Raw genomic sequence first — 27,553 nt, forward strand, 5'->3', positions numbered from 1 at the left:
TATATATCTGGTTTAGCGGCAGCCCCCCTCGTTTCAGATAAAGAAACAAATTCCCTCTAGAATAGGGCTCCTAACAGAAAAGGAGTTATCTACCATCGAACCGTCAGCATGTTCCTTTCTTGGGCTGCCCTCGTAGAAACGAATCCCAGAGTGATCTATTCCTGCATAAACCACTGCAACTTGCCTGGGTGTCACACCTCCACCGCATCACACGGCTGTAACAACTAAATGGAATAACCTGCATAAACAGTGCCTAGCACGGTTCCGGGCTCATAAGAGATGCTTAATAAATATTTGTTTCCTATGATTCCCTCCCTTTCTTCAGGGGAAGGGACCACGTCCTAGTCTGTTTCCCACACCGGTGAGTGACCAGAATAGAACTCAGTCCCTGGCATGGACGTAGAACCCACCATTCATAGTCCTGGCGGGTACAGGAGCAGTTGGACAGGACCACCGGCCGGTCGAAGTCTTCTCCGTTAAAGCACGTGGCGTGGGGGATCCTTCGTTTGAAAACAGTCTTGTGCCCTAGCAGACACTCGCTGCCCCGCTCATCAGACGGGGACCACAGCTTGTAGTCGTTCTCTGTGCAGGGAACCCCTGAGGAGGAAGAAATACAGCATTACAGGCAGACCCACGCAGGGTTTCCTGTCCTGCCCGCCCCGCAGCCCAGCCACCCACTTCCCATGCCTCCCGTTACTGCCCAGGAAGTGTGCAGGCCTCCGGAGCCAGCCCGCCCCTCGAATCAGCCGGCTCTGAGGCCGGGCAGCAGCCCCCTGGTGTCCCCTGAAACACGGAAGTGCATCTGAGAAATATGGGAAGAAGCAAGCATCTTTGGTGCTCACTGTCTACACTTCTGAAAGATTTCAGCAGATTCTGCAGTTTCCTTTAGAAATAGGTGCCCAGAGGCGTTTATCTCCAGGGAGTTAGGTAGAGGCTGAATCCCTGAGAGATGGTATCACTCAGGAGTACTGTCCCCTGCCTGCTTCCCGAGGCAGCGTGGACGCATCTGGTAGTATGGCCCACGAGCAAGAGAATTCGCTGTCACTGCTCGGAAGGTATGGGATCTTCATGAAAGGAGGCTGAGAATTGGTCAGACAACCTGGACCGTCATTCCATCTACCCACATCCACTCGAAATTTAAGTAGAGTGGTTTCTACAGGAATTCCAAAGTACACCAATGTCTATACTGGTAGTTTACGTCTTTTTCACATGTGTGTCTTTGGTCAGATTAAATGCCGAAATTGACGAACTACTGTCAACTCAACACCATTCCAATCAGCAAGCATTTATTAAACCCTTACCGACAATAAGGTTATCAGGCCGTCCAGCGGGTAGAGTATAAATATGCACAGGGCAGGTTCTTGTGTCTAAAGACCTATGATCTAGTTGATGGGAGAGGACACACCCAGAGTGACAGACACAAATTTGTAATTCAAGGTGTGATGGGTACACGTACGCTGGGGACACAGAGAAGAGGGGAGAGATCTTTTGGTTGGGATTAGCAGTCAAGTGCATCCGATCCATGAGAAGGATTTCAACGAGTGGAAACTGAACCCAAGGGGCATTCCAGGCAGCTGGAATAATGTCAGCCAAAGCAGAGAAGTTGCCGAGGGCAGGGTTACACGGGGGTGAGGAAGGAAGAAGTATGATGAAGAAGCTCACTCTCCCTGCTCGCTTATGCACAGGTCCTGGGTCTGGGCTGGTAGATGGTGATGAGACCCCAGACAGCTCTGGGAGGACCCTGCACCACCAGTAGTAGTTACCCGCTGAATTTGCCAAACTGGAACTGCTGATTTGGAAGCATGTTTTCCAAGCATTCATTCATTCACGTGCTCAGCACACATATACGTAAACCTTCCCTGTGCCCGTGACCGCACAGGAAATGAGGATACAAAAGACAACATGTGGCCCTATTAACAACTGCCCGAGCAACTGCCTCTGAATCCCTCATTCACTTACTGCATATGTGCCCATCTTCTTCAGTGGATCACAAACTCTTCCCAGGGCACGGTATCTAAGCTGATGCTTTGCTCAATAGGTATTTCCACGCAAAGGGCCGAGGAGGCAGCAGCTTACCCAAGGCATCCGTGGCATTGACCTGGAGGATCAGCCAGCTGTGGATGTTCTCTTTGTTGGAGCCAAAGATGGTGAAGACAGTGCTCTTCTCGCCGGGCTCCGTGAGGAGCCCGTACACAAACACCGGCTTCTCGGAGAAGATGAATGTTTTCCAGGTCTCCCCTTCGTTGGTGCTGTACCTGCCCAAATGCAAGTAAAAAGGATCCTTGCGGTTAAAGTCTCTGGGGCAAGAGCTTGGTTTCCAGATAACATTCATCTGTAAGAGGAACCAGGGCTCCTCGGAGAAGTGGCTGATACTGGGCTAAAGCCGGGCAAGTTTAAGGTTGTGCCAGAAAGGGGGGAAGTGCTCACAGATGGATGCGGATGATCCAAAAGTACATGGGAGCCACCTTGATGGGGCTCCAACTGGCCAGTCTGGGAAAATATGAACTTAACGAAGAGAAATGATGGTAACAGATAATACACTGAATGAAAAGAGGCCATGGGTCTCTAAATGATACCAAACAGGAAGAGAAAGGGAGGAGGGAATTTTTTTTTATTATACTACAGTGCTACCTAATAAATGTTGAAAACAATGACAGAATGAGAAAAGTGACTGTACTATAACCCCCCCCACTGTAACAACCGAGTCAGACAAGAGGACCAGAGTGCTCACACGGTCTAAAGATATAAACTCACACTCCCTGCAAAGGGGGATATGTAATTTACAGCGGACAATCTGAGGTACAGCCCTCGACAAACTTAGCATCACTCACAGTGGTTCAACCTGACATCGTGTACCTCCTGGATAAAGCACTGAGGATACCACATCATCTAGGCACTACTATTCCATGCGACTGGACAAATTCAGAATGTGGAACTTTCTACATGACAACTGGCCTGGATTCTTCAAAACATCAAGGCCATGAAAAACCAACCAACCAACCAACAAGAGGCAGAGGGCTTGTTATAGATTGAAAGAGACTAAAGAGGTACAATAACCAAATGCGATATGTAAACATGGACTGAATCCTGGATTAGAAAAAAAAAAACAGCAGCTACAAATAGTAAAGGACAACTGAGAAAATATAATAGTCTATAAGTAATACTGAGTTCATGATCATTTTCTTGGGTGTGATAATGGCATTCTGATTGTGCAGGAAAATACACTGACTTCCTGGAGATATGTGTATGTTTAAGTATTTAGCTATAAAGGGGCCCAAGAGCTGCAACTTTCTTTCAAATGATTCCCAAAAAAAAAGGGTGGCTGCACAGATGGATGGATGGACAGATGGATGGATAGAAAGATGACAGACAGGATAGATGGCAAAAGCAGAGCAAACGGACAAAATGTTAACAATTGGTGATTAAGGGAGCTGTAGGGGAAGGTCACATGAGTAATTTTTATACAATTTTTCCAACTTTTCCCATAGTCTTAAAAATTAAAAAGTTGGAGGAAAGTGTGTCCTGAGAAAAGTCTCCAAGACAGACTACATCAGAACGAGAGAGCAAGCCCTTGAGAAAAAAAAAAAAAGCAGCACTTTAGTAACTGTATTGATTTCAAATTATCTTTTGTATCGAAGAGGAGAAGGAGAGGAAAGTGTGCCTGGTATTTGCTTCATCACCCAGTAAGCTGGTGAGATGCTCACCATGAGAAACCACTCAATTAAGAGGGGGTTCATGAGGGTCACAGAGCTACTGGGTCTCTCAAATCCAAATTATATACAAAACTTTTCTTTCACTTTTCCCATGTTTTTGAGATATTAGTTTTACTCACTCAGGATCTTAATACTTGATGTAGTTCTTTTTACAACATCATTCAATCCAAACACTTCCTCTTGTCTTGAGATTACTAAAATTGGTACTTCTGCAAGAAGTGCTATGGGTTAAACCTAGTGGTGGGGCTACAGGGCAATGGGGACTAAGCAATCTCCTCCACAGATCTTCCTAAGAGGAGAAATTCTCTTCTGGCTGATATGCTTTTGGTTTAAGCTATCTCTGAAGCAGGTACAGGGATAAGGTAACTCATTCAATCTCTTTCTTGTAGCAGGGTGATGAGCGAATGGCTTAGTGCCATCTTTAAAGCAAACTGAACCAGCAGAGTCAGCCTATTAACCAGACATGATGGGAGCTATCCACGTGATAATGCCGGAAGTCTGCCTATTTGCACATTGCCTAGGTAATTCTACTTAACAGCTCCTCGAAGGCAAGATAACCTCAGGAAATGAATCATCCCATTTCTTGAGAAGTTCCCAGCAGACTCTGACCATAACATATTAATGAGACTAAAAAGCAGGTGCATGGCCGAGTACAGCCCTGAACCTAAGAATAAACTGTGCATTTAAAAAACAGTGCTTTTTCAAAATTTTGGAGACATGGTAGTCACATTATCAACTGCAAAAGTTAAGGGAACATCTGTTCTGCACCAAATTCTGACCTCCAGAGGAGAACTTGTGCTGGTGAAGTGAAAGTGACAAGAACCTTGCAAGAAAACAAACCAAGCCATCTTTATACGCCTAATAGTCGTGAAAGAGGACATAGGGCCCCAGCCCTTAGGAACGGAGAATTTAAAACGTTCAAACAGAAGTATAGACCTAATCTCATGGCCAAAGCTCTCAAGAAGATGGGACTATAATACAATAGTAACATAATATAACCAAAGATACACTAAATAAGTGAAGCAGTGGTAGACACTCAATTTAAAACACAAATGTGTGGCTGGAGAGAAAGGTCCTTGATGAGCTCAGACTTTAAAAAAAAACATATTCAAGATGAGAAAAGAGTCATATTAACCAAGGGCAAAAACTTAAAGAGCAGTAGCAATCTGCTAATTAATCCTAGCTGTCATTCTTACAGCTAGTAATCTGTAGAAACAGTGGCCAAACAACGCAAACTCAAAGTAAGTCAAGGATTATGCTTCAAATGACCAAAATAATTGGTAGGTTAGTGAGCAGTGAGACGTGGGTTGGTTACCCAGCAAGTCCTATAAAGAATTAGAAATGGAGGGCTTCCCTGGTGGCGCAGTGGTTGAGAATCTGCCTGCCAATGCAGGAGACACGGGTTCGAGCCCTGGTCTGGGAAGATCCCACATGCGGTGGAGCAACTGGGCCCGTGAGCCACAATTACTGAGCCTGTGTGTCTGGAGCCTGTGCTCCGCAGTAAGAGAGGCGGTGATAATGAGAGGCCCACGCACCGCGATGAAGAGTGGCCCCCGCTTGCCACAACTACAGAAAGCCCTCGCACAGAAACGAAGACCCAACACAGCCATAAATAAATAAATAAAGCAAATTGTCAACAAGTAAAAATAAACACTATTATTAAAAAAAAAAGAATTAGAAATAGAATAGGCTCATCCGTCTGATGGTTAATGGTATAAATAGGAAAGACAGAAAAAGAGGCAGCAGTAGTTAGTCAATTTCTATTTTGGTTTTGTCTTTATTAAAGAGAGTGATCTTCAAACTGGACAAAGCAGAAAAAAAAGACGGAAGTTAAAGGAAAATGAATGCAAAATAAAGCACACTCTAGGGAACTGAAAGATTTAAAGGTATAATTGCAGAGCTCCTTTTAATAATCTCTAAAAGAACCACGAGAACAGATAAAGATCTCAAGACTAGATGAGAAAAAGTAGTTTTATTTCCCTTAAAAAGAAAAAGTTGTTTCAAGAATGGAGTATGAAACAGTTGATTGGAGAGAACTTAGACACAAAGGAAGTCAGAGCTGGGAGCTCAAATTGTTTCACACATAAGTCACAATAAATGAATCCCGTTTCCTTTTCTCAGGGTAACTCTTGACTTCAGAATAGGGTAATGATATAGGGCAAAGAAAAACTGTCTTAGGGTTTTTATTAAAAGAAATTGAGTGTCTACGATCATGCTGGTATCAATGCCAATGTGACGCATGTTTCAGGCTGCTGGGGACAGATCTGGGCTCCACATCTTAAACCTCTGACATTGTGAGGAGGGCCCAAAGGAGAAGCTAGAGGGTGTAGATTCAGGATCCTACAGCACAGGAGGGAAGGAACGGGGGCTGTTTGCTATGGAATAGGAGATGCTCTGAAGAGGACAGGGAGAGGTCCTCATGCATCTGAAAGGCTTTCAGGCAGAAGAGAAAATATCTGTTGGATGTATCTCCTGGAAGCTGAGCCCGCTGCATAGCAACGGGAGTGAGGAGAATTTGGGCTCTCTCTGACCTGAGAACTTTCATTCATAAAGGAACGGATGAATAAATACTTAGTGCACGAACAAATGAACAACAAATTGTCCAAAGTGAAATGGAAGCCCCTTTTGATTTGGCAAAGTCCCCATCACTAGAATTATTCAAGCAAAGACTTGGGTGATCATCCATCACAGATGACAGAGAGAAAATTCCTGCAACGGGCACTGGAAGACAGAACCAGATGATGGAATATGTCCAGATCCCTGCTGGGGATCTCCCCGTGGACATACCACAGCCACTTCAGTTCAACTTGTCCACATCTGCACTCATCCTATGGCCCTTCAGGCCAATTCCTTTTCCTCTGCTTTTCTATGAGTGATATGATCATCTTGCCCTGTCAACCCCCCATCCCCCCTGACACCGTCTAGTCAAAAAGCAGGTCCTGAACACTTAGTCCTCAAAATGCTTGGTCCCCACCTAAGCAGCATCTCTCACCTCCAGTCTTGGTCCTTTTAAATTCATGCTCCTCAACTTGCCAGAGCCATCTTTCTACACTAGCCATGTCATTCCCCTATTTTTAAACCCTCAGAGGGACCCTATCATTTCAAAAGCAAAGTCTAATGTCTCTGGTGCAGCGTGTAAGGTCCTCAGGGGACCTGGTCCCTGACCACAGCGCTACTGCAAGCCTCATCCCTCACACACAAACCCGAGATTTACATTCTGTCAATACTAAAGAGCTGCACCTTGCACTCTGATTCATGCTGATCTCTGCTCAAGCTCTTTCTAAACCTGGCGTGGCAATCCAACATTGCTTTTTCCCCTTGAAGTCTCAGCTCAAGTTTCCTCTCCTCCCAGAAGCCTTCTCCTGTCTCCCAGATAGCATTGCTGGCCCTCCTGTGGCCGCCCCGCACCCTGTGCTCACCTCTATCTTATACCTGTAACGGAGCAGGACCCTATGGAACAGACCCCCTCCCCTAGGTCCTCTGCTATAGCTCCTCTCTGACATACCCAGATAACAGTATCTGATGCACATTTCCTGTGTTGTTTTACAGATGCTAAAACCACCGCCAAATGGAAGATGTTAACTACTTGATGACCATGAGCACATAGCCTACTGGAGCCTAAGGATTGATAATGTTAACCCCTGTGGCACCATCCTGTTACCTCATCATCAACCAATCAGAGAACTGTGCAGGGCTGATCACACACCCTGCGACGCCCCTCCCTCACCTGGCCTTTAAAAATGCTTTGCTGGGCTTCCCTGGTGGCGCAGTGGTTGAGAGTCCGCCTGCCGATGCAGGGGACATGGGTTCGTGCCCCGGTCCGGGAAGATCCCACACGCCACGGAGCAGCTGGGCCCGTGAGCCATGGCCGCTGAGCCTGCGCGTCCGGAGCCTGTGCTCCGCGATGGGAGAGGCCACAACAGTGAGAGGCCCGCGTACCGCAAAAAAAAAAAAAAAAAATGCTTTGCTAAAACCCATCAGGGAGTTTGGGCTTTTTGAGCACTAGCTGTCCCGGACTCCTTGATGATGCCTTACAATAAATGCTGCACTTTCCTTCACCACAACCCAGTGTCAGTAGATGGGCAAGTGGACCCAAGTTTGGTTCAGTAACATACCTACTATATTTAAATGACCTGATTTTGCGAGCGTCTTCTACTAGGGCTGCCGTTCATCAGGAATAAGACCCCTTACTCACTTTACTGCCCCTGGCACACAGAGGGCCATTAATTAATGCTTTTTTGTTAAAGGAAATTAAATGAACTGCACTGTATTTTCTTTTTTTTTCTAACCCCATCTCTCAGTTTCTCAACAGTTAAAGGTTGATAAGAATACCTGTTCCTCTATAACTCACAGGGCCAGAGACACCACATGGGGGTGAGAATGAAGTGGGGGCGGGGCTGGTTCTCTCTGCAACCATCCAGGTAAGTTACTAGGAGAGGAGGTTCCGCAACCACAAGGACAGGTTAACCGCCATCTCCCACGTTCCAGAACTGTGAAGCTGCTTCCAGAACTCAGGTCCAGAAAAGACAGCTGCTCTGCTGGGTGTAGTCTTTGCAGTGGCTTTTCAGGACTCCCCAGAGGGAAGCCCTATGAAATCTGAAATCTCCTATGAGGAAAGATGCTTTGGGGAAAGTCCAAGGTATTATTAGTAACTACCAATATCATTATGCTGACAGGCAAACCACTAGGAAGAAACGGAAACTGATCTCATCCCTCACTATCAAGCCGACAAGCTTGGGTTTGGGTCCATTTTTGGTCAGAGTGCAAAAACACAACAGCCCCTTCTCTGAAAAACGCTGATTCTATACAAGAACGACCTGCAACCCCTGAGCAGGTTCACGGTGACAGCATGCTGAATGAAGGGGTAAGTGACTCCCAGAAGAGGTTCTTGTTTATTCATTTCAGACATGTAGAAAACAGTAGCAAAACAAAGCGTTCCACTTCTTACTCTCAATTTCAATTAACAACAACAAAGAAAACAGCCTCAGTGGAGAATCAAGGCAGAAGCTGAAACAAGTAATCATCAACTCTTAGTTAACTATGATAAACAGGGAGAGAAAGACATAAATTATTTAAAAGAACAACCAGGGACTTCCCTGGTGGCGCAGTGGTTGAGAATCCACCTGCCAATGCAGGGGACAGGGGTTCGAGCCCTGGTCCGGGAAGATCCCACATGTCGCAGAGCAACTAAGCCCGTGAGCCACAACTACTGAAGCCCGTGCGCGTAGAGCCCGTGCTCTGCAACCTACAACAAAGAATAGCCCCTGCTCGCCACAACTAGAGAAAGCCTGCACGCAGCAACGAAGACCCAGTGCAGCCTAAATAAATTAAAAAAAAAAAAAAAAACCAAAAAAAAAAACACCCCAAAACTTAACTCTTACGTTAAGCAACGTTCCACCCTCTGTCCCCACTAAACCTCTCACTAGGGTTACTGTTGTTACGGCTTCCTCCCTAAGGCTGGATAAGCCTTGGGTCGGAAAGCTCTTCCCCTGGCCTCTCCTTCCAGCTGGCTCAGAAACATCTCAGAGCCACAGTGGGGCTGGACAGCTCCCAAAGGATGCCTCATTCACCGCTGCACCCTCGGTTCCTAGAACAACATCTGGCTCCTTGTAGATACTCAGCAAATGTTTGTGTAATTGACCTGAAATGATGCTTAACAGAAATATGTTCCATTTCCATCCAGCGTGGACCTGAACTCTTGACAGTCACATTCTCACCAGATTGCACACATCCGGGGACCCCTACTCACGTTCGAGCTCCAGGGACTGTCATTTACAACAGAGAATAACGGAAGTGCCCCCACCCCCGGGGACTGCGATTGCCACGCTACCCCACCCTTTCCAGTTTTATAAACCAGGGGAAAAAAATGCAATCTTGGAAGACTAAGTGTGCATGACCTATTTATTTGAACAATCAAATATTTACTAAGTGCCTGCTAGCCTGCATAGAATAGAAATCCTTGTCTACAAAGACCTTGTTAATGAGTTGAGGAAACCCGGCATATAATGAAAAGGTAACTAACAAAAGGAGGCAGCATGCGATGAATGCCAAATCAATGAGACAGCCACCAATAAATACTATGAGACTCAAAGGAGGGAGCCATGGCCATGGCTGGGGAAACCAGACTTAGACGTGTCTGAAGTCCTAGACCAGCAATAGAAATCCAGGTGAGTCAGAAGCAGCCTTCACTCATGGGGTTTAAGGATCTGAACTAATTACAATATTTATTTCCTGCTTCTCTTCTGATGAAGCTGATAGCACACAGGTCAAAAGCAGAGCAGCAGGAGAAGCAAGAAAAAAACAAAACAACTCTGTGAGCAACATACAAATGCCAGGTGGCTACACTACACAGATTTTGGCCAAGCTCAGCCTGATATCTGGGACACACGCACCTGTCAATAGGAGGCCTGAACATATTCTCATATTTGCAAATGTTTTATTTGAACCATACCTACAGACACCTCCACGTGACCTGTGCAAATAGAGGGATGCTAGAGGGTCCATATCCTTAAAGTCTACCACCCCAAAATCATTGCTCAACACCTGCCGAGGGCACTGTGATTTTCTGGCAGCGGGTCTATTTTCCTGATTATGTTTTCCTGCAGCTAGCTAGCAATGACGCTGCGTTCCCCGAGCACATATGCACCGACAGATGGTGTAAGAGGACCAGAATCACATTAACTACTCCAGAGAAGCCAGCTTGGAATGCAAATGTAATCTGGAGGAGAGTTAAACAGGGAAAATCAGGAACTGTCTCTGCAGTTTGACTGCCACACACAGAATGAAATGTATTCCTAGGGAGCCAAACTACGTCCCCTGCCGTACTTCTCAAGGAGCGGCCCGAACATCGCGTTGTGTACTTGTGTTATCTCACCACTAGAGGATGGAATCCTTGCGAGTGAAGGAAAACATCCTATGTCTCTTTAGATACACATCACCAGGCACCATCAGTGCTCGCGAAATGTGTGAGATGGGAATTAATAAATTAATGGATAAATAAATGACACGAATGTGGGAAGCATGTACCCTGTGACTGTCCTCATTTGAGCAAACGTCAATCTGAATGGGGACACGGTCTGTTGCGTACAAACAGGACTTCTTCTGACTCCTGGCTCTAAAGCAGCCGCTGACCAGAGCTGCACAGACCAGAGGCCAGCCAGGTGGAGCGCAGAGCACCGGGACTTTGCTTCTCTCTGCTTCTTGGAGGCCAGGTCACTCAGCCCATGTCCAATTAACCACAGGGGAAACGAGCTAAGAGCTCTTTTTTCAAACCACCCACCTCTCTCTCTTGTTGCTGACCCTGTTTCTAAAAGAAGCCAAGTAAAGAAAGCTTTCTCCCTTGCGTTAAACAAGATGGTTATAGGAGCTCTCTCCCGCTCCTTTAGCAATCTGTCTCATGGGTTCAGCCCAAAAACAAGGAGAAATTAGAGATAGTCTGTCCCGACCTCATGTTAACAAAATTAACTTCTGTCCTAACTCAGACTAAAGTAATGAAAGAATTGGTTCTGATAAAATCAGACTCAAGAAAGCAGAGGTTACTAACTCTTGACATTTTTGCTTTTCAGAGGAACATACTGCAAAGAGCACAGAACGTAATTTAAAGACCTGAGTGCTCGTCTTGTCTGTTATTAACAAAGGGGAGGATCTTGGGTAAGTTACTTTACCTTTCTGAGCCTCAGTTTTCTCATCTAGAAGATGAAGCCATTAACCCCAAATGTCCTTTCCAGGTCTATTTGCAAGAACCCCAAAACCAAAGGTATCACAGTAAAAGTCACTTGGCTATCAAGTAATATGTATTCTGAAATTACTACTCATGTATCATTATTATTTATTATTATTATGACTCATTCTGAGTAACTGTGTGTCACACACAAAGCAAAGAAAGACAAGTTGAAGAGCCTCTAGTTAATTTTTTAGTCATTATTAATTTATATTTATATAGAGCTGTGCTTTTTCAAATCAGTAAAATTATTTCATTTGTTCCTCTCTGAGACAGGAAGGACAGATTATGATTCCCACTTAATAAACAAGAAAAATTTAAGTAATTTCCCAAGGCACAGATTGTGCTGTCAATAACCTAGTGCTACAGAGATAAATCCACTTATAATCACAGAGTTAAATTTCTGGGAGAACAGTGTGATGTTAAAAAGCTTCACACCAGAGACACTTACTTCAGCTCGTTGGTTTCCATGCCTTGGGCGATGGCCATGATGATCCCGCCATGGTCTCCCCATGTGTAGTAGTGAGGTCCAGGAAGAGCCTGAAGAGAGAGAGCCAGTGCTGACGTCACTGCCATGGAGATGGCCGGGCATAAATGGTACACACCACACACACGCGTGCACACACACTCAGGCACACACATGCACACACACAGCAGGGATATCAACCACCTGAATACAACTTTTCCATTTCCAGAGCACTTCACAGCCGTTCTCTCATCTGATCCACACAACCCTGGGGCTGGGCAGAGCAAGTTCTCACATTCCAATATTTTTTTGCCAAATGAAGAAACTGGAGTTCCTATTAAAGTGGCAGACTGTAAACTGCAGAGGCAGGAGTCAAACCCACATCTCTGACCCTCACCAAGCAGCTATTAAAAATTAACCAACTAGAGTTCTGGTTTTTGACTGTGACAGTATAAGCTCACTACAGCCCATCCTTCTTGTTAATTACAACTAAAAAATTTGGACAAAATATTCAATACAAAAAGACAGCCACCCGAGGATGCTGAAAAGTAAACAAAATAAGGCAGCTTATGAAGGGGATTTAAAACCTGGAGAAACTACCCAAACAATTGGGGCTTCCTGGTACACCTGTGCCCTGAGGGAATGCCCCAGCCTAGAATATGTTAGTCCCAGCCAGGCAGCTAAACCTTCAATGGAAACTTTCAGCCTAAGGAGTCAGGAAAAGAAGCCCCTGCATGACGGAGAGAATGTAGCTGGAATCCCAGAGGGGAGAGCATGAGGAAGTAAACCCTCTAATTCTGTGGATGGACTCACATATGTTTCAGCCTAACCCCTAAACTGTATGTGTGTGGAACAGACCCAAACTAGCACAGAAAAGACTTAGCAACCTGAACTGAGATCTCCAAAGAATGCAAGGCAGAAGTTACAGTCCGAATCTGAACAGGTTCATTACATGCTAAAACGAAAACAGCAACATCCTCCAGAGGATTTCATTTCATGTCCGGGATGCAATCCAAAATTACTCAACATACAAACAGGTCGGTAAAAAGTCTCCAAGTCTCCAGAGAAAAGACAATAAATGGGTGCCAGTTCCAAGATGATCCAAACGTTGAAATTACCAAAGACTTTAAAACAGTTCTTATAACTGTGTTCCATGAGGTAAAGGAAAACACACCTGAAATGAGCAAGAGAAAAGAACTCTTCCCAGAGAAGTGGAAACTGTTTTTTTTTAAGGAATGATTCTAGAACAGGAAAATAAAATATCTGAAATAGGAAATTCACTGATGGGCTCAGTGACAGAATAGAAATGACAAGGGAATTAGTGAATTTAAAGATAAATACAGAACAGTAGAAATGATCTATTCTGGGACTTCCCTGGTGGCCCAGTAGTTAAGAATCCGCCTTCCAATGCAGGGGACACGGGTTCAATCCCTGGCTGGGGAACTAAGATCCCACATGCCACAACTAGAGAGCCTGTGTGCTGCAACTACAGAGCCCACGCGCTCTGGAGCCTGCACGCCACAACTAGAGAGAAGCTTGCGCACCGCAATGAAGAGCCCTCACATCTCAACAAAAGATCTCACATGCCACAACTAAGACCCGAAACAGCCAAAAATAAATAAATATATTTTTTTAATGATCTATTCTAAAGAACACACAGAATAAAAGACTTAAAGGAAAAAAGCCCCAAGAAACTGTGGGACAATAACAAAAGGTCTGTGTATAATTGGAGGCCAAGATGAACAAGAGAAAGGGACTGAAGCAGAAAAAATATTTGAAAAAATAATGGCTGAAAATTTCCCAAATTTGGTGAAAAAGATAAATTTATAGATTCAAGAGATCGATGTCCCCAAAAACAATCATCACAAAGAAAACCACACCTAGAGACATCAAAACAAAACTACTGAAAACCAAAGATAAGGAAAAAATATCAAAGCATCTTAAGGAAAATGACACAATACATACAAGAAAATGGTAACAAATGATTACAGATTTCCCATCGGCAGATAGCACATCTTTAATGTATAGACACACCTTGGAGATACTGTGGTTCAGAACACCACAATAAAGCAAATACCAAAATGAAGTGAATCATATGAAGTTTTTGGTTTCTCAGTGCTTATGAAAGTTATGTTTGCACCATCCTGTAGTCTATTAAGTGTGCAATAGCATTATGCCTAAATAAAACAATGTACACACCTTAATTAAAAGTGCTTTACTGCTATTAAAAAAAAAAGCTAAGCATCATCTGAGCCTGCAGCAAGTCACAGTAGGAACATCAAAGATCACTGAACATATATCACCATAACAAATACATTAATAATAATGAAAAAGTTTGAAACATTGCAAGAATCACTAAAATGTGACACAGACACAAAGCAAGCAAATGCTGCTGGAAAAATGGCACCGATGGACATGCTCGATGGAGGGTTGCCACAAACCTTCAATTTGTAAAAAATACAATATCTACAAAGTACAATAAAATGAGGTATGCCTCTATGGAAAGAAAATTACTATCAATCCAGCACACAACATCAAACAAACACATCCCCCAGGAATGAAAGTGAATTACCGAGATTCTCAAATGGAGGAAAATCAAGAAAAGGAAAACCAAGAGAACACATAGCTAGTAGATCTGCTCCACAACAAATGCTAAAGGCATATCGTCAGGCTGCTGTGAAATTTACAGAGGGAAACAGGGATCTTCAGGAAGGAAGGAAGAGCAAGGGAAATGGTAGATATCTGGGTGAATATAAAAGACTGCTTTTCCTCTTAAGTTCTTTAAAATCCATACGATGATTAAAGCAAGAACAAAGACATCGCTGAGTTTTTCAATATGTGTCAATGTGATAAAAAACAAAAAAGTTGGGAGAAGAGAAAAGGGATTTATTTGGTTGCAAGGTTTCTAAATTTGATGTTAAGTGTAATATTATGTTAAATGCAGTATTAATTCAAAAAGGACTATGAAAGATTAAATATATATGCTGTAATCCTTAGAGCAACCACTAAAAAAATAATACTACAAAGAAATATAATCAAAAAGATAATATTTAAGTAAAAACAGAATACTAAAAATACCTAAATAATACAAAAGGAGGCCATAAAGGAGGAACAGAATAATTTTAAAAAATGAAATTTAAATAAACAAATACATAAAGTATTAAACCTAAATCCAACCACATCAATAATTATATTAAATGTTAATGGCCTAAGCATTTAGTTAAAAAGCAGAGCTTATCAGAATAAATTAAAAAGACCCTCACTATATGCTGCCTATAAGAAATACTTCAATGTAAAGACACAGATGGGTAGAAAGTAAACGGATAGTAAAAGATATATTATCCAAATAGTAAACATAAGACGATTAAAGTGACTTTCAATATCAGATAAAAAAGACTTTAAGACAAACGGTATTACCATAGATAAAGACGAATATTCCATAATGATAAAAGGGACAATAAATCAGAAATAATTATAAATGTGTATGTACATAATAACAGAGCGTAAAAATACATGAAGAAATATTGATAGGATTTAAAGGAAAAAAAGACAATTCCACAATCATAGCTGGAGATTTTACCTCCAACAATTTACAGAACTGCAATACATAGCAATTTATGGAACTAGCCCCCGCCCAAACTGCAATATATAGCAATTTATAGAACTAGCCCCAAAGTAGGTAGAAGGTCTGAACAAGTAGCAACCGCCTTCATATAAATAACATCTGTTGAACACTGCATCCGACAACTGCAGAATATACATTCCTTGCTCACGCACATGACATATTCACCAAGGCAAACCACATGTTGGATCACAAAACAAGTCCCATTAAGTTTAAAGGACTTGAAATCATATAAAGTGTATTATCTGACTACAAGGAAATTAAGATATCTATGAAAACATCAAATATCTGAAAACTAAACAACCCTTTTCTAAATAACTTATCAGACAAAGACAAAAAGCAAAAGGGACATTATGAAGTGATAAAAATGTTCTGGAATTAGATAGTGGTGATGGCTGCACATCACATCACTTGTGAATATACCTAAAACTACTGAGCCATACACTTTAAAGTGGTACATTTTATTGCATGTGAATTACTTCTCAATTTTAAAGGGAGACATTAAAAAATATTCTGACGGCTTCCCTGGTGGCGCAGTGGTTGAGAGTCCGCCTGCGGATGCCCGGGACACGGGTTTGTGCCCCAGTCCAGGAAGATCCCACATGCCGCGGAACAGCTAGGCCCATGAGCCATGGCCACTGAGCCTGCGCGTCCGGAGCCTGTGCTCCACAACGGGAGAGGCCACAACAGTGAGAGGCCCGCGTACCGCAAAAAAAAAAAAAATTCTGAACTGAATGACAACAAAAACACAACACATCTAAATTTGTGGCATACAGCTAAAGTAGTATTTACAGGGAAAATTAGAGCTGCAAATGCCTACATAAGAAAAGATCTAAAAATCAATAACCTAAAGTTATACCTTAACAAGCTACAAATAGAAAAGCAAAGTAAATCCGAAGTATACAAGGATAAGGGAAAGGTAATACTACAGAGGAGAAATCAACAAAATAGAAAACAGACAACAGAGAAAATTAAAGCCAAAAGCAGGTTCTTTGAAAAGATCAATAATATTGACAAACCACTAACTAAACTAACCAAGAAAAATAGAGTAAAAAAATACAAATCACCAAAAACAGGAATGAAAACAGGTTATTACCACAAACCCTACAGACATTTTAAAACATTAGAAAATACCTTGAGTAATTTTAAGCCAACAAATTCAATAATTTTAGATGAAAAGACAAATGTCTAAAAATATACAACTCACCAAAATGGACATAAGTAGCAGAAAATCTGAATAGTTCTCTGCCTGAGAAACAATTTCTAAACAAAAACATTCCCAAGAAGAAAACTCCAGGTCCAGATAGCTTCATTGGTAGATGATTCAAGAAAAAAAAAACACCACTCTTACACAAACTTTATCAGAACATAAAAGAGGAAGAACTGCTGCTCAGTTTGTTTTACCCTAACACCAAAACCTGGCAAAGACATTACCAAAAAAAAAAAAAAAAAATTACCAAGCAATATCTCTCATAAGTAACACAAAAACCTTTTAAAAACTACTAGCAAATCAAAACTAACCTTACGGGGGCCTCTCTGGTGGCACAGTGGTTAAGAATCCGCCTGCCAATGCAGGGTACACGGGTTCGAGCCCTGGTCCGGGAAGATCCCACATGCCGCAGAGCAACTGAGCCTGTGCGCCACAACTACTGAGCCTGCGCTCTAGAGCCTGCGAGCCACAACTACTGAGCTTGTGAGCCACAACTACTGAAGCTCGCGCACCTAGAGCCCATGTTCCACAACAAGAAAAGCCACCGCAATGAGACGCCCGCGCACCACAACGAAGAGTAGCCCCCACTTGCCGCAACTAGAGAAAACCTGCGTGTGGCAACAAAGACCCGACACAGCCAAAAATAAATTAATTAATTAATTTTAAAAAATACTAACCTTACATTAAAAGGATAATATATTGTAACTAAGTAGGGTTCAAGAATTATTCCAGTAATTCCAGGATAGTTTAATATTCAAGAACCAATTAATGTACTACACCATATTACATATTACATTTGTGATACTGTGCTATAAGAAGATATATAAACTTTGGTCTTTGTTCTGGGCTCCTGGTGAGAGGTCCTAAAATCTTTGTAATTTCCTAAGTGATGAAGAGAAATAGGAGCACCTTTTGTTTTAATATTTGGTCTTGGACCCCAGTTCCTGACACAGAGCTCCTAAAACCCTTGTAATTTTCTGACTGGTGCGGGTGACAGGAGTGTGTCTTACACAGAGCTCCTACAGCCCTTGTAATTTCCTGGGTGATAGGAGTGTCTCTTGTCCTAATGACGAGACTCATGGTGGGCTCCTGGACAGTATGGGGGCTGGTCAACAGAAAGACTAAGCATGATCAGAAGCTTGAAATTTTCAACCCCACCTCCATCCTCCCAGGAGGACAGAGGGGCTGGAGAGTGAGTTAATAATTAATCACGCCTATGTGATGAAGCCTCCATTAAAACAGATAAATAACAAGGACCTACTGTATAGCACAGGGAACTATATTCAATATCCTGCAATAAATCATAATGGAAAAGAATATGAAAAATATATATATATATAAAACTGAATCACTTTGCTGTACACCAGAAACTAACACATTGTAAATCAACTATACTTCAATTTAAAAAATAAATACATAAAGTCAAATGATTAGTAAAAAAAAAAAAAAAAAAAAATCCCTAAACTGCAGGATTCAGAGAGCTTCCAAGTTGGTGAACAAACACATCCACATGCTGGAAGAACAGCACACCCCAACTCTGTGGGGACAGAAGCTCCATGGTTGGGGCCCTTCTGGACCCTGTCCTATGTACCTCTTCATCTGGTTGTTCATTTGTATCCTTTGAAATATCCTTTATAATAAACGGGTAAATGTAAATAAATATTTTCCTGAGTTCTGTCAGCCATTCTAGCAAATTACTGAACCTGAACAGTGAGTCATGGGAACCCCCAGTTTATAGCTGGTCAGTCAGAAGTACAGGTGACAACCTGAGACTTGCAACTGGCGTCTGAAGTGGGGTCAGGTGGGGCAGTCTTGTGAGACTGAGCCCTTAGACTCTGGGTCTGTGCCAACTCCAGCTAGCACGTGTCCTGACTTAATTGTAGGACATCAGTGGGTGCCTGAAGAGTTGGAGTACTGCTTGCTGTGATGGGAAAACTTCCATACATTTAGTATCAGAAGTATTCTGAGAGTAAGGGAAAAGAGTTTTTCCTTTAACATAATACACCATATTATATATTATCATATTATTACATATTAGGGAAGGGAAGACAAGGAAGAGAGAAAAGGAGAAATAAAACAAGTAAAGATCAGAAAGGAAGAAATAAAACTGTCCCTATTTGCAGATGATACAACTGCTTATACTGAATCTACAAAACAACTACTAACACTAATGAATTATTTTACCAAGGTTGCAGAAGATAAGGTTAATATATAAAAATCAACTGTCTTCTTATATACTACAGCAAAAACTGAAAAATGAACTTTAAAGAAAGTCCCATTTACAGTAATACCAAAAAATAAAAAATATCTAGGAATAAAGCTAACAAAAAGAAAGTATACAAGACCTCGACATTGAAAACTATAAAATATTGCTAAGAGAATTTTTTTAAATGGTGTAACACACCACATTCATGGATTAGAAGACCCAGTAGTGTTATGATGTCAATTTTCCCCAAATTGATCTATAAATTCAATGTGATCCCAGTAAAAATCCCAACAGGATTTATAGAAATTGACAAGTTGATTCTAAAGTGTTATGTGGCAACAAAAAGAAAAAAATACCTAGGAATTAACCTACCTAAGGAGGTAAAAGACCTGTACGAAGAAAACTGTAAGATATTGATGAAAGAAATCAAAGACGACACAAAAAGATGGAGCGATATACCATGTTCTTGGATTGGAAGAATCAATACTGTGAAAATGACTATACTACCCAAAGTAATCTACAGATTCAATGCAATCCCTATCAAATTACCAATGGCTTTCTTCACAGAACTAGAACAGAAAATTTCACAATTTGTATGGAAACACAAAAGACCTCAAATAGCCAAAGCAATCTTGAGAAAGAAAAATGGAGCTGGAGGAATCAGGCTCCCTGACTTCAGACTCTACTACAAAGCTACAGTAATCAAGACAGTATGGTACTGGCACAAAAACAGAAAGATAGATCAATGGAACAGGATAGAAGGCCCAGAGATAAACCCATGCACATATGGTCAGCTTATCTTTGATAAAGGAGGCAGGAATGTACAGTGGAGAAAGGACAGCCTCTTCAATAAGTGGTGCTGGGAAAACTGGACAGGTACATGGAAAAGTAAGAGATTAGAACACTCCCTAACACCATACACAAAAATAAGCTCAAAATGGATTAAAGACCTAAATGTAAGGCCAGAAACTATCAAACTCTTAAAGGAAAACATAGGCAGAACACTCTGACATAAATCGCAGCAAGATCTTTTTTGACCCACCTCCCAGAGTAATGAGAATAAAAACAAAAATAAACAAATGGGACCTAATTAAACTTAAAAGCTTTTGCACAGCAAAGGAAACCATAAACAAGATGAAAAGACAACCCTCAGAATGGGAGGAAATATTTGCAAACAAAGCAACTGACAAGGGATTAATCTCCAAAATATACAAACAGCTCATGCAGCTCAATATCAAAACAAACAAACAACCCAATCAAAAAATGGGTGGAAGACCTAAACAGACATTTCTCCAAAGAAGACATATAGATGGCCAAGAGGCACTTGAAAAGATGCTCAACATCACTAATTATTAGAGAAATGCAAATCAAAACGACAGTGAGGTATCACCTCACAGTGATCAGAATGGCCATCATAAAAAAAATCTACAGACCATAAATGCTGGAGAGGGTGTGGAGAAAAGGGAACCCTCATGCATTGTTGGTGGGAATGTAAATTGGTACAGCCACTATGGAGAACAGTAGGGAGGTTCCTTAAAAAACTAAAAATAGAACTACCATATGACATAGCAATCCCACTACTGGACATATACCCAGAGAAAACCATAATTCAAAAAGACACATGCACCCCAATGTTCACTGCAGCACTATTTACAATAGCCGGGACATGGAAGCAACCTAAATATCCATCAACAGAGGAATGGATAAAGAGGATGTGGTACACATATATGATAGAATATTACTCAGCCATTAAAAGGAACGAAACTGGGTCATTTGTAGAGACGTGGATGGACCCAGAGCCTGTCATACAGAGTGAAGTTAAGTCAGAAAAAGAAAAACAAATATCATATATTAATGCGTATATGTGGAATGTGAAAAATCGGTACAGATGATCTTACTCACAAAGCAGAAATAAAGACACAGACATAGAGAACAAACATATGGATACCAAGGGGGAAGGGGGGGTGGGTGAATTAGGAGATTGGGATTGACATATACACACTATTGATACTATGTATAAAATAGACAACTAATAAGAACCTACTGTATAGCACAGGGAACTCTACTCAGTGCTCTGTGGTGACCAAAATGGGAAGGAAATCCAAAAAAGAGGGGATATATGTATATGTATAGCTGATTCAGTTTGCTGTATAGTGGAAACTAACACAATATTGCAAAGCAACTATACTCCAATAAAAAATTTTTTTAAAAGACACATGCACCCCAATGTTCATTGTAGCACTGTTTGCTTCCAGGACATGGAAGCAACCTAAATGTCCATCGACGGAGGAATGGATAAAGAAAATGTGGTACATATATACAATGGAATTATTACTCAGCCATAATAAGGAATGAAATTGGGTCATCTGTAGAGACGTGGATGGACCTAGAGACTGTCATAGAGTGAAGTAGGTCAGAAAGAGAAAAACAAATATCATATATTAATGCATATATGTGGAATCTAGAAAAATAGTATAAATGATCTTACTTGCCAAGCAGAAATAGAGACACAGACGTAGAGAACAAACGTATGAATGCCAAGGGGGAAGGAGGGTGGGATGAACTGGGGGATTGGGATTGACATACATACACTGTTGATACTGTATATAAAATAGATAACTAATGAGAACCTACTGTATAGCTCAGGGAACTCTACTCAATGCTCTGTGGTGACCTAAATGGGACGGAAATCCAAAACAGAGGGGATATATGTATACATATAGCTGATTCACTTTGCTATTCAGTAGAAACTAACACAACATTGTAAAGCAACTATACTCCAATAAAAATTAATTATAAAAAAATTTTTAAAATAAAATGTTAAGTGGTTAGACAAAGGAACTAGAATAAGTCAACGTAATTTTTAAAAAGAACAAAATTGGAAGACTTACTGTACTTGATCTCAACCCTTACTCTAAGTCTTCAGTAATCAAGACAATTTGGTTTTGGTGAAGAGACAGGCATATAGATCAATGGAGCAGAACAGAAAGTCTTGAAAGAGACCCACACATACGGCCAACTGATTTTCCAACAGGTACCAAGGCAATTTGATGCGGAAAAGAGAAGTCTTTTCAACAAGTGGTGCTTGACCAATAGCATGTTTATAAGGAAAAAATGAGTATCAACCCTTCCCTCACACCAGATATACAAATTAACTCAAAATAGATCATAAACCTAAACCTAAAGCCTAAAACTATAAAACCTGTAAAAGAATACATAGGGGACAATCTCTGCTAACTTGGGAAGGACAAACATTTCTCAGAACAACAAAGCACATAAAACATAGAAGAAAAGAACTGATAAATTAGACTTTACCAAAATTAAAAACATTTGCTCTTCAAAAGACACCTTTAAGAAAACAAAAAAGCAAGCCACAGACTAGGAGAAAAAACTTATAACACACATAAAAGACTTAAATTCAGAATACATTAAAAAAAGACCTCTTACAGCTCAATAAGAAGACAAACACAGCTCTTTAAAATATATAAAAGATCTGAACGGACACTTCACAAAAGAGTTTTAAATGACCAATGAACACATGAAAAGAAACTCAACATCAAAAAGAAAAAAAAAACCAGAAGCTCAACATCATTAGTCATCAGAGAAATGCCAATTAAAACCACAATGAAGTATCATATGCAGTTACTAAAATGTCTAAAATTTAAGAGACTGACCATATCAAGTGTTGGCATGCACCGGAAGCAATCCGAACTCACACACTGCTGGTGGAAACATGAAACAGTACATCCACTTTGGAAAACAATTTGATACTTTAAAATAATCTGGTAATTCCTTTAAAAGCTAGACATATCTACCAGGTTGCCCACTCATTCCTTCCTAAGGTATCTACCCAAGAGAAATAAAAATATATGTCCACCTAAAAACCATGCAATTAAATGTTTGTAACAACTATATTTGTAATCAGCAAAAACTAGAACGTCCATCAATCAACGAATGGATAAAGAAACGGTGGAATATCCCCACAATGGGATACTGATCAACAATGAAAAAGGAAAGAATCACTGATAAATGAAACAACATGAATGAACCTCAAAGCCAGAAGACTGCATCTGTATGAGTCCATTTACACAGAATTCTAGAAAATGCTAATAGTCTGGAGGGATGAGGGTAGAGACCAGAATGAATTACAAAGGGACTCAAAAAAACTTTGGTGGGTGATGCAACTGTCTTAACTGTGGTGTGGGTGAAGGTGTAGTGATGGTGATCAATCCTGATCAAATTATATACTTTATGTGCAGCTTACTGTACATGAACAAAGTTTTTTTTTTTTTTTAAGTGCAAAAACGGAACTCTGTGGATCTGAGAATTTGCACAACTTATTAGTAGGAGAAGGGGAACAAGAATTCTAGTCATCAGTTTTCTAGACAGCATCTGTCAACTGCATCCCATTTCCTCTTCCCTGGCCACCATCTATCCCCCTCACACACCCGAGACTGTCCCTCTAAAGAGAAGGCTGCCTGTGGGGACTCAGATGCCCGCTCACACAGACAGTCTCCACCTTTTCATCCCCTAGTTAGTCCCTGCTAGCTCCAAAACTAAGGTCCCTTGTGCGATGGCTGCCTCTTGGCAGGCGTGGAGCATGCCTGGCGGGAGGTGCTGACAGCTGCCCCAGCATTAGCCAGACGACACCACTTCACTGGAGGAGGAGCAAGACACTGCTTTCTCCCCAGAAGGAAATCACTTGCAGATGTTCAAATCCCAGATTACACCAACATCAGAAGGTACGAACAAACCACAAGCCTATCTGCAGAGGAGAGAACACCCAATTTCAAAAGGAATGTCCAGCTCCAGGGAAGAGGAAATCCGCTGCTTAATCTTTCCCATGGAAGCTAGACAAGGATGCCCCGAAAATTCCAAAGTGTTCACACTTTTTGACTACTCTGGCCTTAACAATCTCCCTCATCCGAATACGTAATTATGTTTCCTACCATACTGTACAGCTGTGTAGTCCTTACACACACACACACACACACACACACACACAAACACATGCATGCACATACACGCACACACACACAATGTATGGAGGGACAGCAAGCCCTACCTCGAACGAGATAAGGTATGTGACAGGCCAAGACCCAAACAAATGCTGGGTATTACTACTGCTTTACATACTATGTATTTCACTCTGAAAGTGATGTATTGCATTCCCAGGAAGGGCACCATGAGGATGGGAGCTGTCTGCTGGTTCTCCCGAGAATCCCACAGCCCTCCTGACATCACGTCCCGCCTGCGAGAGATCTGGTGAGTTCTACCCCAGCAGTTCCCTGCACACACAGCAGAGCACCACTGAAAGCGGCCCCTACAGAATGAGACCAGATGCCTGTCTCCCTGATGGGAGGCTGGTGAAAAACACTTTTTTTTTTTAAACAAGTTTGGGAATTCTCTAATGTCCAAGGCTGAGTTAGCATGTGGGGACTAGAGAACTAGCCCCACCTTCAGAATTGGTACAATCAGTTCCTAAGGATCCAAATTCGTCACACAACCTTCAGGCAAAAACAGCCTCCTTCCACAGCACAGAGTCTGCCGTAGCACGGAGTGAGATGGAGGGCCTGTGCAGTACAGCCAGTCAGGGAAGGGGGCGGGGCAGGGGCTTGGTTTAACTTCGCTAATATGCAAAAATAAGTAAGAAACCAGGGTCAGACCTGATACCACTACAAATACGTGACAATCCGCCGATGGATTCAGCAAACAGTTACTGAGCACCATGTGTCCATGCCAGACGCTGCTAGGTCCCAGGAGTAAAGAAGTGACAGGACACTGCCTTATCCTTACGGAACTTATAATCTTGGGATATTTACACAAATTCACAGTTGTTTTTTAAAAAGTCTGTTTTGGATTCAAAGTAACATTTTTGGCAAAATCACAAGCCCACGTCACGGGGTGTGAATACAAATCAGTGCAGCTGACCCTGTCAGTGTGGCTCCGGGTACCTCTCCTTATTTTATAATCATACTTGGCGTCATTGGCCTCCACCACCAGCCGTGTGTGTCCCTGAAATGTCAAGGCACAGTCCACATTCTCCCACAAACAAGGGCAGGGGTTGCGGAGGGAGGGGGCTGACCTCTCGCCACCGGGCTCCAGCACTGCTGGAGATGTACACGTTTGTCTTGCTTGCCAAGTTCTTTCCCACTGAACCTAAAATGCAAGAAGAGTAATTATTTTTAATGTCAAGAATACGCCAGATAATCACCTTGCTCAACCAGAAATTCTGAGTCATCTCGCAACTAAGATGTCTCAGAACCACGAACAGCCAGTATTGCCCTAGGTGGCAGCGGTCACTGTGTACTTGGCTGCACGTAAGCCAATAGCTTAACCCGTCAGTGAGAACAGGCAAAGCCAACTTACCCGTGGCGATGACGAGACCGGGCGCCGACTCCTTGGACAGGATGGGCATCCTTCGGAGCTGGAGGCTGAGCAGCTGGCTGAGCCGCTGGGCCAGGTGGAGGGAGCAGCCCTGGGAGAGCTACAGAACACAAGTTCAGGAGCCGTCAGCACACGACACGACACGGAGGTCTCCCTCGAAACGCCGAGGCCTCCTGGGCCCACGCTGCAGTCGGCACAGAGGAAGGAGATCTGGCCCAAAGGAGACCAGAGCCACAGCCTGGCTGTCCCCACACTACCCCAGGTGGACGTGATCATCTGAACCACATAAATGCCTCTCATGGAAGAAAAGAGAAAAATCCTAAGAAAAAATTCCTTCTGAGACTCTCAGAGAATAGCAATTAGGAATCAGTGCCATATATAAAATAGATAACCTACAAGGACCTTCCGTATAGCACAGGGAACTGTACTCAGTATCTTGTAATAACCTATAAGGGAAAAGAATCTAAAAGAGTGTGTGTGGGCTGCCCTGGTGGCGCAGTGGTTGAGAGTCCGCCTGCCGATGCAGGGGATGCGGGTTCGTGCCCCGGTCCGGGAAGATCCCACATGCCGTGGAGCGGCTGGGCCCGTGAGCCATGGCCGCTGAGCCTGCGCGTCCGGAGCCTGTGCTCCGCAACGGGAGAGGCCACAGCAGTGAGAGGCCCGCGTACCGGAAAAAAAAAAAAAAGTGTGTGTGTGTATATATACATATATATGTGTGTGTGTGTATATATAACTGAATCACTTAGCTGTACACCAGAAACTAACACAACATTGTGAATCAACTATATTTCAATAAAAATTAAAAAAGAAATCAGTGCCAACTCAAGTAGATAGGAAAGCTTTCACTCTCTCATGTTACCTAGAGCTTCTCTCATGTCATTCGAAAGAATGAAAGAGAATGAAATGATTTCATGGTACTTATTTTCTAAGTCAATGAAGATGTATTTCAAATGTGATTTAAGCAACTCTGTCAGAAAAAAAACTAAGAATCAGAAGTCAGAAAGGCTCCCTGATAAGCTCCCAGATGTACAACACATATGAGATATAAACACCAAAAGAGTCACATTAAACTTTTTTAAGCAGTCTGCATTTGTACGACAAGTCTTCAGGTGTCCTCTGCAAGATTTCAGGTTATTCAAACTGGCTTCTATCACTTAGGCTCACATTTTAATAGTTCTGCAAACAAGGCCTTTTGCTGTAGGGTCATACCTGATTCTCCCGGCCGGAAAGTGACTGTCAAATGTTACGTAGCCTTGTCTGGTGTTCTAGATAGGGTATCTCTATGTGTGCTTAAGTTACAGGTAAAAACTGACATGATTTGCTACATATACTTATTTTTATAACAAAAGGATCTCTCTAACAAATATCTGTCTTGCTAGCATCAACGTTCAGCAAATGAAAACTGGAGCAAATGAGTCTCAAACATCTGCCAACTCACGTTTTCTGTCACCACCTAAAGTCAGCAGCAGAAACTAAAAGCTGATTACTAACTGTTGTGCCGTTCATAAATAAACTGACCAGTCAGGGAAATAAGCAGCTGGATTTTAACAATACTATTCATTGTATTTAACCAAGGTTTGGACCCCTACCACATGCTCCAAAACCTATATCGTGCAGTGAAACAACACCTAGGGGTTTATCTGCACCTACTTATAACCTGCCTCTCTCCAAAGCTAGACTCGATGTGGTAAGTCCAGACCTGTTGCCAAATAGGGAAGAAAAATCAAGAAGTACAAAAAAAAAAAAAAAAAAAATCAAGAAGTACATTCTAGAACAAGAGTCTCCAAAATAATCTTCCCAAGGACCACGGATACAGCATACAAGAGAGTCAATGGACAAATTATGGACATGTTATTGACAAATAACCATGGACAAATGAAATTCAAAAATCCAAAAGACCAGGTAATTGTCTAACTAAAATGTTTTGGTTTCTCCAAAAATGAGTACTACTCTTTTTTTCCAAGTTCCTTCCGCCTGCCTACTTTACACACCCTAGATCCCCTAGAGAAATGAAAATGGAGGTGTGGGGTGTCACATGAAGCCAAGGACCACGATCACAGACTTCTCCCCAGGGAAAAGGAAGGAGCCACTTAAGCGAATGGTAACACTGTATGGGACCAAATGACACATTTTAGTATCATGAGCTTTTCAGATGAAGCCACAGGTAGGGAAAACTGTAGAATCCTAAATTATATTCAGGGGGGAATTTTAAAAGATGTTCCCCAGCAA

The 27,553-nt window shown here is 42.1% G+C and overlaps 1 protein-coding gene across 2 annotated transcripts in view; it reads right to left on the reverse strand.

The window, feature by feature from the left end:
• The window catches only part of SORL1 (sortilin related receptor 1), a 158,041-nt gene that overhangs the window by 77,168 nt on the left and 53,320 nt on the right, over positions 1–27,553 (reverse strand). For both annotated transcript variants that reach the window (XM_029209073.1, XM_029209074.1), the window contains 5 exons: positions 25,307–25,424; positions 25,023–25,096; positions 11,885–11,973; positions 2,077–2,255; positions 411–597 (listed from right to left, as the gene is read on the reverse strand). In XM_029209073.1, coding sequence (XP_029064906.1) covers positions 411–597; positions 2,077–2,255; positions 11,885–11,973; positions 25,023–25,096; positions 25,307–25,424 — 647 coding nt within the window. The remainder of the gene's footprint in view (positions 1–410; positions 598–2,076; positions 2,256–11,884; positions 11,974–25,022; positions 25,097–25,306; positions 25,425–27,553) is intronic.

This window comes from Monodon monoceros, unplaced genomic scaffold, assembly GCF_005190385.1.
Source record: "Monodon monoceros isolate NGI ecotype Baffin Bay Population unplaced genomic scaffold, NGI_Narwhal_1 Super_Scaffold_7, whole genome shotgun sequence".
In the NCBI taxonomy this organism is placed as follows: Eukaryota; Metazoa; Chordata; class Mammalia; order Artiodactyla; family Monodontidae; genus Monodon; species Monodon monoceros.